At 40.0% G+C, this 11,269-nt stretch overlaps 1 protein-coding gene across 1 annotated transcript; it reads right to left on the bottom strand.

Moving 5' to 3' along the window:
- Positions 1 to 3,056: 3,056 nt before the first annotated feature.
- LOC129750925 (CREB-binding protein-like) lies at positions 3,057 to 11,083 on the bottom strand. Its single transcript, XM_055746130.1, has 10 exons — positions 10,906 to 11,083; positions 9,884 to 10,829; positions 9,580 to 9,813; positions 9,287 to 9,517; positions 8,823 to 9,220; positions 8,311 to 8,752; positions 7,868 to 8,245; positions 7,511 to 7,807; positions 7,149 to 7,448; positions 3,057 to 7,082 (listed from the first exon to the last, which is right to left on the bottom strand). The coding sequence occupies exons 1-10, from the start codon at positions 10,941 to 10,943 to the stop codon at positions 6,363 to 6,365; spliced, it is 3,984 nt and encodes a 1,327-aa protein (XP_055602105.1). The 5' UTR covers positions 10,944 to 11,083; the 3' UTR covers positions 3,057 to 6,362.
- Positions 11,084 to 11,269: the final 186 nt, after the last annotated feature.

Raw genomic sequence — 11,269 nt, 5'->3', positions numbered from 1 at the left:
TACCATTCGCATCGCAAAAAATTGGACTGCGCACTCATAACTGCGAAACTTGTGCGATCTGTCAAATCAGTATAAAATCTGTCGGTTTTCTACACGCTAACCGCTTTTCAGTTAAACTTTATACGAATAACTCCGACTGCAAAACATTGCACGAAATCCAACATTCAATGAATGATCGCTACCGTGTCGTCGAACTCTAAACTTATCTAAACAACTACAGCGTTTTCTTTTTTTTCGTGAATTTGTCCGCTGATTGACCCCATCGCAAACAGTTTTTTTATTATTCATTTTTCCGTGATTTCGACCGCTGATTGACCAAGCTCAAGGCAAACACATTTTTTGTTTTATAAACAATAGATAATCCGATAATAATGTTTGTTTGACAACTTTTTATTAAATCATCTTTAAATGTTTTCCGCTTGTTCATCCGATTTAATTTCAGTCGATAAATAATCCTTATGTAGAACATAATGCTCATTTTTTTCTTGAATACTGTAATTTTTTTTACAGTGGTACCCTACGGGAGCCCAAATCAGCTATCGCAGAAATAGAAAAAAAGAGTGGATCAGCAATACTTTTTGATTCAGCTCAATTCAGGCGAACTTCACCTCGCTACGAGGTGAAATTTACCTTTTTTGGATTCACATTTTTTCTCGGTGAATTGTACCTTTTTTCATTCTTCGTTTCAGGTATATTTTACCTCGCTGTGAGGTGAGTTTCACCTCGAATAGGTAGAAGTTACCTTTTTGGCTTTTGCGAGCATTCACCTTTGCTGTCTCGGTAAATTTTACCTTTTTATTATTTTCCGTGCACAAATGTTAAGCGTATACAATCAGAAGCCATTTTTAAAAGAGAATGCCTCAACTATTGGAAACAGCACCAGAATTAGCAGCCACGTTGGATTCATACTTTGAAAATTATTAGTTATAGGAAAATAAAATAGAATAGGATTAAAATAAGTGAACGTGACAAATGTGTATGTCGGAAGTAGTAATTAAAAAGAATATTGTATTCTTACTCTACTGGATCAATAAACAAACAAACAAACAAAAATACCTGGTAATCACAAAATCGAAAAATAAAAAGATCATCCGTTAGCCTCCACAGATCGCTCAAACCTGATATCAGTTGTGATCCTAGAAGTTTGAAAATCATCAAGGAAAGCAATCATCACCCAGACGTTCCACATCATGTTTTGCAAAAGTGTTTCAAGCGAAGAGTCAGAGAAGGATATATTGACTGCTTCGATTTTCTGGCTCTAAATGTATTTATATATTTTCTGGCTCATGATTGATTGATTTTCGAAACATTGGTGGAAAATAAAAAAGGGAGTTTCACATCGCTGGGTCTATTACATCTATTTTGAGGGAAAAAAAACAAAACAATGCCCTGCCTGCAGTTCCGTTGGCAGTCAGTCACAGTCAAGCAAAATCCGTGCATGTTTCTTGAGTTATGGGATATGCAAATGAAGTTGGCATGTTGGCATGGCATGTCATTAATAAACAGCTCCTACAAGGTACCTACTAAGCTAGAAAGTACCATTCTACTGTTAAAGTTTGTTTAAAAGACGTTTAGCACTTCCTAACGATTATTGACCCTAAGTCAATTAAATCACCATGGTAGTTAGGGGCATTTAACTTATTATGAGCGTTGAACGAAATTGGGAAATTCAAATATCATTAGTATAGCATTAATGTGATAGGGTGTAATGCTGTTCCAGAATATGTACTCTTCTCTGAAGAAGTTATTTATACAATTTTGATTTGAACTACTCGGTCACTGTTGGGTGCCAAATAATTTGAATATCAAAACTCGAGTTTTGATAAATAAATATAACTTGAAATGTTTAATCAACAAAGATTTCAATTATCACGCATTAAATACAACAAGAATAGCGTTAAGAGCACACACGATTCCACACTGCATGATTTCTCAGCTTTAAATTGCCAAAGTAAACCGATGACTGGTTGATTTTTCCATATCTTCGAGGTTGTTTCATATGTGTCTCTAATGTGGGTTCGATATTACCTTTTTGTTCAGCCGCCATCAGTATTTAGGAAGATAGAAAAATATCTTAAGATTTGTTCGATTTGTTTCTATTAAATTTTCAATAAGGGATTTTTACCGGCTGTTTTCTTTCAAGCTGATAATATTGCAATTTTTTTTTTATATAATTACTTTTTTTATTTTTCCATAATTTTACTTTATACATTCAAATATAATTGTTTTTCTGCATTTTCCATTTGTTTTATTATCAATAATGAATAATATGCTTGCTTTCAATAATAATAATAATAATAATCATAGTATTATAGTTTCTTTTTTCTGCTTCTATTTTTTTGTTATATTCATTCCTTCCACTTATCTAAAAACACTACAATTTCTTTGCTTTTCTAGGTTAGCGGCGTAGTCAGTCCCGCAAAGCGGAAACAGTTCGTCGGAACCATGCCATGCGTGTCTCTAAAGCCTTCCGAGCGATATCTTTATTAGTTTTCCTCCTATACATATACAGACGCGCGTGCGCACTCATACAACATCCAGCCAAGCTTATTCTTTCCGTTTTTTTGCTGCGTTTTAGATTTATATTTCTATTTTTTTGTTTTTTCTTCTTTCTAACATCAAGCCATTAGAGCACTGCTACTCGTTTGATGTCGAAAATCGTTTGCTGGCTCGAATGACAACTAGTGGGTTCACATGTTTTCACGTGATTAGCGTAACTTTTACAGTGATAGCGCAGTTAGTTTTAGTTTGGACTAAGACGACGTGAATTCCTTCCAGTTAGATATCAAGGTTGATGCTTTTTACAATTGGGATAAGGATTTTGTTTGTTTGGTTTATTTTTACAAGGGATTTTTAAAGTGATTTTTATACCTTTTTTTTTCTTTCGACTCTTGATAGATTGATATTGTACAATGATTTTTTTTCTTCTTTCAACTCAAAGGAAGGGTTCACACCAGTGATCTTTAAGATAAGTCAAATAATCCTTAATTGCTGCACTTAAATTATAGAATATTTCCATTCACATTTCTTTTATAACTCGGTTTGGATGTATGGGTTATTTTTATATTCTAGCTTTTTCATATGTGTTAGTGAGTGTTTTTTAATCCACAATAGATCATTTCTATTTTTACCTATACTATTCACAAGTAGAAACGGATCACTGTATTAATGTAGTTTTTGTTAAATTTAGCAGGACTAACAGACAAATCGTATAAGTGAGTTTGTTAATGTGTTTTTCAATGTTGAATTTGTGTAATTTTCTATGTTTTTTTCCAATCTACAATTAAACACATCATTTTTGGGTTTATGATTCCCGTTTTTTTCTTTTTTTCACATTTAAGTCTAAAATAAATTAAAGACAAACACGAAACTTAGTAACCTTCGTTTTGCTTGTGTATTTCACTGTTGTAGTACTCCTCACTTTTTTTACAATACGACGCGCTTTAAAATTAGTTCTCATCTTTACAAAACTAATTCGGTATGATTCCTAAATGAGTGTGGTGGCGATTGTTTTGTTCAAGTTTAAGTTCAAACAAAAATCCAAACCTGATTACAAGTCAACTATCAATGCGACACAGTTTGATTCCATTCGACGTTAATTTTATCTAAATTATTAAGCCTTTCCTTTCTATTTTACTCGTATTAACTATACATCATTGCTGTTGTTTTTTTTAGTGTGTCTGCTCCACACGGCCTTAACATCTACTAGTAGAAAAAAATGAACTAAAATCAGTTTTTTGTTCTCTTCTTGGATTTTGATATAATGTAGATTATTAGTTCTTTCTCTGTTTTACGTGATTAAATATCCTCCATGCGATTTTTTTTCAACACATTTCGATCTTCCCACACACAAACTTGCCGAGAAACAGAAAAAAAAGATATAACATAGAAACAAACGCAAATGACTTTTATTAAAATTGGACTTTGAACGCCAGGTTCCTTTACTGTTTTACCAGATTTTTTTTGTTTCCCTACCTTCGTTTGTAGGTGCATGGAAAAATTAACTAAAACTAATTAAATATATTAATACTTTATGATCTGTTTCAACTTTAACTTTTTTCGCATGTACTAGTTTCGCATTTTCTGTGTAACATATTTTAGCAAATTTTGCACGTACGAAAAACGATACCTAGTGACTCTTAGTAGCTACATCTCAAAGATGGGAAAACAGCTGTTTTATTTTTGCTGTTTTACTTTTAACTTCCTTGAATAACCATACTTAACATTTTCAATTTGAAAATCTCATCGCTGCTTTGAACGAACGATTCGGATTATAAGCATCCCACCATCGGAAAAGCCACTCTCCGAAAGTGGGACACTAGCTACCTCCTGTGCTCTGGAGATTCACTCTCGGGAAAAAGTAAAATCACTTGCTACTAGTGACATACTTTACGACAGTTGGTTTCTGGATTACCAAAAACGCACACTAATCAACCCTCAATCACAACTTACATGAAGAAGAGATCTTAGAAATTTCTACTTTCGTTGAAAATTAACTGAAAATTTTTGCAGTTGATTACAGTGTTCTATTTTTTATCATTTTTTGACGTTGTTTCGCTACTGTACACATTTGTTTAATAAAGTTTAGAAAATGTAGAATTTTTAAGCTTTTTATACATGTTTTAGAAAATCCAAACCCAAAAACAAAACCAACCTATAAGTGTACGAAGGTAATTATAAAATTATTTACAACTGATAGTTTTAACTGCTTTTGGGTAAATTTAACGCTTTTTAAAAATTCACAATATGTAAACAAAAATAAAAGTTTGGATACTACTCAATGTGCCTACATATTATTGTAGGTTTTATCTAAACACAGCCCTTGATTCAAATCTGAAATGAGTAGTTTTTCTTCAATTATCTGTCTGTCAAAATTTGCATACTAATGTAAAGAACTCTTAAAATTGAAAACCATTTGGCGTGGGTTATACTTAATCATCTTTAAACGAAGTTGAATTTTCAAATCCTAGACACGGGAAAAGCGTCTTTTTAGAACATCAAAAAACGAATGTCGAAATGAAAAAATACAGTGAGCTTGAAGCATTGTAGGTATGAAGTTCCTCAAAAGAATTGTTTAGATTGTTCAATCAGTTTTGCGTGACAATATTACCCAATGATTTTTTTTTTCGTTTAAACTCAACAAATTTTCAAGATTTTTGGCGGATAAAACAGTAAGTTATCATGAATATCGCCAAACTTTATAAATAAATTTTCGCAGTTTTTTGTTTTGATAGTTTTTCTATTCTATTTTTTTTTTGCCTAACATTCACATATTTTCCCATGTAGTACATTTCTATACATATTTACAAACATTTCACATCAACAGTATGTCCGTTATGTGCGATATCCACGCAGCAGGGAACTAACATAAATCCCATTCTTGAATTAAGAGATCGCAACTTTGTTCGTCTATTTTTACGCACAATATATCCAGAACACATTTTTTTTTCTAAGAAAAAAACAGCACATTGATCTTCTGATTGATTGTGTGTCATATAGTAAAGTTACGGATGGTTGTGTTACCATAAATGTGAAAGAAGTAAAAGTTTACAATTTTGTTTTTCCATTTTAACCGTTTAGAAATCATTTGCTACATACGCACAAATCATCACACGATCGTTCATTGTTTTTGTGTTTTTTTTTATCATTTTTCTATTAAAATTACATCTAATTTACAGTTAGTCCTTTTTGTGGCATACGTTGGTCAGAAACAAAAAAATAAAATAAAAGTAAGAGAATTCCGTTTTGTTTTATCAACGGGATAAAGGAGTGTTATCTTGTGTAAAATATTAAGCTGTGTGCTGCTTCACACACATGGTGGTGAAAACTATTGGACAAGTGTGTATGGAGTATGTGTTGTGAGGTTTTATGTAGCTTACATAAAACTTGTTTCTAGTTTTGTGATTCAATAAATACTTAAACTTTCAATTGGAGTGCTGCACAGAGCAGACCTTTAGTCAGTACCTAATGATTAGTATTGGTTTCGTTACAACAGATAAAAATGGTATCGGCGTTGTTGTTTTCCTTCAACTGTCTCACGCGTTAAACTTTTTACATTTTCTTTATGGATTGAAAAAGGCTAGCCTATTTGGGTGGAAAAAGTATGCACAACTTTATGCCAGGAGACAGTTTTTTTTCTATGTACATTTAGAGTATGTCTTTTTGCCTATACACAGTGCTTACATTTTATATGCTTATTCAATCTTTTTGTTGCTTTCTTCGTTCTCTAAGATAGTTAATAAGGCTTTTGTGTTTCGTCTCAACGTGTTTTCTATTTTTTAGTAGGGAATACTTAATCCACATTATTTAAAATTTAGAGAGAGTGTGTTACTTGGTTCCTAGTACTAGTACACATGATACTACTACAACTGTTCGACGAATTTGGTGAGCTGATCCTGAGCGGTGAGTGGGCTGGTATCGTTGGGTCCTCCGGGTACTCCACCCATCTGGTTCGGGTCTCCAGGACCGACTGGACCGCCAGCACCTCCAGGCACACCAACACCGACTCCAACGCCGACCGGAGATTGATGCGGATGCATGTGGTTGTGCATATCTCCACCAGGGCCGGAAGGCGCTGGCGAATGAGAAGGCATATGGTGTGGTGAAGGTTGTGCCCGCGGAGATGCGGATGGCTGCGCTCGAGGGGACGGAACCGCTCGAGGCGATGGCTGTGGTTGAGGAGATCGAATGGGAGGAGGTGATCGCACTGTTTGCATCAACTGTTGTTGCATTGCGTGCTGTGGCGTAGGAGGACCCATTACCCCACCTGGACCGCCCGGACCTCCGGGACCTTGTTGCAGCTGCTGAGAAAGGACGTTAACTCCTACTCCTGGTCCGCCGGGTCCTTGCTGCTGTGGGTTTGGTTTCATTCCTTGTTGCATGTACTGTTGTTGGTCGGGAAACATTCCACCTTGACCATAACCTCCAACGCCCATCTGCTGCTGAGGCCTGGGTCGTTGTTGATACGGCGGTGCGGGTTGCATGTTTCCACCGGTCATCGCAAGTTGCCTTTGCAGTAACATTTGTTGCTGCTGCTGCTGTTGCTGTTGTTGCTGCTGTTTGTACCAAATTTGTTGCTGTATCTGTTGGGTCAAGCAAACAAGTCAAATGATGTGATTTACTTTACCCTTCCGTAATCTATAACTTACCGGTAGTTGCATCTGGGGATTTCCACCACCCGGTTTGCCACCTCCGGCCATTCCCTGAACACCTTGCATTCGATTCGGTACCATTGGACCTCCACCGGCAGCAGGATTATAACCCATTCCAGCAGGACCTTGTCCGGGACCACCCTGTTGTCCTTGCACGCCACCTCCAACAACTCCTCCGGCATGCTGTTGCATTACGTTATGCGGCTGCTGCTGCTGTTGTTGCTGTTGTTGTTGCTGCTGTTGCTGAGGCATTCCACCAGCTTGACCACCTTGATTTTGGTTGTGCTGGTTCTGGGCCTATACAATAATTTGTGAAAGTTTGATCATTTTTTGTCTAAAGCCCAGAATCATGAACTTACCATTTGCTGTCGTTGTTTGATGAAAGCAGCCATAAGTTGCGGATTTGCCTTCAGTATAGACAACAGTTGTTGTTGCTGCTCTGGTCCAGCCTGCGGATTTTTCAACGTGGCCATCAGCTGTGCGATTGCCGCCTTCGGCTGGTTCGTGGGCAACTGAGATGGTTGTCCTTGTTGTTGACCGCCTACCTGTTGGGCATTGGCCACCATTCCTGCTGGCCCTTGTATGCAGACACCACCGGGGCCGGGTCGCATGCCACCCATTCCCATTTGGCCAGCACCGACGGCGCCCATCATGCCCTAAAAGTTGGATTTATAAGTCAATATGTTATTTTCGTTCACTAAAACTACAAAACTTACGCCTTGCATAGGATTCTGTTGCTGTGGTTGCTGCTGTCCCTGCATCATTCCGGGCAAATTTGGCCGCATACCAGGCGCACCCTGTTGACCACCGGCGTTAGCATATCGCGGATTACCCCACTGATCCATTTGACTCATGACATTTTGTCCAGCTCCTCCAACGGGACCGCCAGCCCCCATCGGAACTCCGCCGACTCCCACGCCTGCTGACACTTGTTGCTGATTGAGTCCGCCCATGCCACCGACTCCACCGACACCGCCTACTCCACCCATCGGACCACCTGTCGCCATCGCACGTTGCATCACTGGTGGTGGCATTTGACCTCCCTTTCCGAAGCTAGCATGCGGCGCTTGTTGTCGGGCTGCTTCCTCCTGCACCTATTGAAATAATTAAACAAAATCAGCATCCACCAATAATCCAAATGATAGAATAGGCGAGCTACCTGTTTCAACGCTTGCATCACGTTCGGTGGCGGAGCTTGCGATTCCGGTTTCAAGCCCATTGCCGGAGGGTGTGGACTACCCATGCTTCCCATCTGGGACACTGGGCTAGGTGCGGCAGAAGGACTCATTCCTCCTGCAGCTCCCATTCCACCGGCACTTCCAGGGCCCATCATACCGCTTGACCCAGGACCGGCACCTCCAGCTGGACCCATACCACCTGGACCGCCCATTCCGACCACCGAACCGCCCACCATTCCTGCTGGGCCAGAACCTCCTCCTGGACCTGATCCTCCCATACTGTTCGGACCACCTGGACTTAGACCTCCAGAACCACCGGGACCGGCAGAACTTGGCCCACTTGGGGTCAGTGGAGCTGCCGGAGCTACACCTCGTGTATTCATCACTGCCATACGACGTCGCATTAGTTGCTGTTGTTGTAGCCTGTGGCGGGGGGAATTGTAAAACGTTATTTTGTAAACAATAATCACAACGTATGAATTATGTCACATACCTTTGCTGTAGCTGTTGCTGCTTCAGCTTGTGCTTGATGTTCGGGCAGAAAGGCACCAGGCACTTCGCCTCCTGGCAATGCTTGGCGTGGTAGCAACAGAGCGCAATAAGCTGCTTGCAAATCGGACAACCACCATGCGTTTTTCGTTTGCAGTGCTTCGTGTGCTGCACCACTCGTTTCATCTTCTGACAGCTTGGCAACCGACAGTTGGCATCTCGACACTGACAAGCGTGTACCAGCGATTGAATGCAGCGCTGAATCGACTGCTTGCGAGCCTCCTGTGGATTCGTTTGTTTGACGTCGTTCGGCGATGACCCATCGTCCAGATCGAACCCGAGCTTCTCCATCCGATGAGGATGGCCGACCTTTTCCTTGCACGTAAGACACAGATCGTAGTCCTAGTTTCGAGAAGAAAAAGAAAATCAACCACCTGTAATCAAATTACATTATAAAAAGAAACTTACGTCGCAAACGGTACAATGGTATCGGGTTTCAACATGGTTTTTACAGTTATTGCACGTGTAGACGAACTTGTCCTGTCCTTGGTTGTGCAGCTCATACAACATGCAGAGTGTACTGAACTGGGCTCGTCGCAACGACGAAAACTCAAAGTGCTTATCACGTGCCATCGTGAGGAAGGCATCGCGACCATCCATCAGATCGCAGTTGATAAGTGGATCCGGATCTTGGATAGGCTAAAGAGAAAAAAGAAGTACTATTAATTAAAGCACTTTTAAAAATATGCAGAAAAAATTACCGCTAAGCTCGCAGCCGACTGAGCCGAATGCAGCCGGATCACGAAGAACACCTCTTTGTGCTTTTCCATGGTGGCAAAAATTTTGGCGCTTAGATCGTTCCCGATTTGCTCGTTCGATTTCTTGTTGTTCTTACGCTGGGCAGCCTTGGATTTGTTGGATTTTTTAGCCTTCTTTTGGCCACCTTTTTTCTTCCCATCGACGCCAGTGTCGCTGTCGTCGTTCATCGACATGATCTGGAAAAGGGAAAGAAGCGTTCACAAATAAGTAATAGTTGAAAAATAGAAAACGTCATTCTCTACTCACGGCATTGGCTGCTGCTTCTTCCCGTTCGGCTTGTTTGCGCTTTTCCTCCTCTTCCTGGTCCAGCTCTTTGATACTTTCTTCGAGTACGTTGGGCCAGAAATCACCCTCGAAGTACGGCATCTCCGAAGCCGACTGCAGTTTGTCTTCCATAGCCTGCTTCAGAATGTCTTTGTAATCCTGGATCGTTCGTTCTACCATACCCTTATCCAGCATCTTTTTGTACCATTCCTGCAGCCGTTTTGGTTTCGGAATTCGCTGCTCTGGCGGGTGACAGTGGAAGATGTAATCGTCACCTTCGGACGGAGGACAAGCCCAAATATGAGCCATTGTATAACCCAGCTGCTTGGCGTAATCCATGTAGCCGAGCAGAATTTCATGGTACACCGACGTTCGGTATTGTCGTGGCCGGAAGAAGTGTACCGAATCGAGATAGGCTATGTACACTCGCCTGGTATTAGGACCCGGACAATCCGATCCGTATTCCTGAACATGCATGCCGAAGAAACACACATCGATTCCATCGACTTCTTCGAAAGCAAACAACGCTTTCGCACGATACGGAAACTCTGACTGCATCTCCCCATTCTCGACGAACCGACTTCGCATTCCCGGTTTCACTTCGACTATTTTGTCGGAGCTGGACACCACCCGAATGTGCACCTCGCCGGCACCAGCCTCTTTCTTCTTCAGGAAATTGTTGACCCGAGTTTCTATATATGTACCGAGCTTAGTCGTCGGGATTCGTTTTGCGTTAAATTTATTCTCTTTCCGTTTGGTACCCTTCTTTTTCATGCAATTATCACAAGTGAACCCACCGGGCCAAATGGAATCCAAATAAAGCACACATATCTGGTGTTGCTTTCGGCCGCAATCCAAACACACCACAAACGGTTCCAGCTCCAGGTGATCATTCTTCATCTCCTTGAACTGGTCTTTCTTGATTTGCCTGTTGTTATTTTTGTGAAGGATTTAAAAAATAACATTCAGTTTCATGAGAAAATAAAAATTGTAAAAATACTCACGTTTGCGTTTGCAGCGGATCGTCGCCGAGCGTTACCATGTCGCCTGGGATTTCGTTGAAACATTTTTGACAGTACGTATATCTGGTGGACAGTGGCCCAAAAGAGCTTTAGTTTCAATTTAGTTCAACAATTTGTGCGATTGGATGGTGGAAGGTATTACAGAATGTAATGATTTGTTTTTGTTTATTTTACATAATTGTTATCGGATGTGGGTGAATGGAATATAAATTGCACGGTCAATCCGTGGATTTGGATATGATCGTAGTACGGGAGAGGTGATGGTTTTTTTTGTGGCGATGAATAGTCACGTGTGCGAAATAGTCCGAATTGTCAATTGTGATTAGCATAATTTTGCAGTGACACG

The sequence above is a fragment of the Uranotaenia lowii genome, chromosome 1 (genome assembly GCF_029784155.1).
Source record: "Uranotaenia lowii strain MFRU-FL chromosome 1, ASM2978415v1, whole genome shotgun sequence".
In the NCBI taxonomy this organism is placed as follows: domain Eukaryota; kingdom Metazoa; phylum Arthropoda; class Insecta; order Diptera; family Culicidae; genus Uranotaenia; species Uranotaenia lowii.
This window is presented reverse-complemented; position numbering and strand designations above follow the sequence as displayed.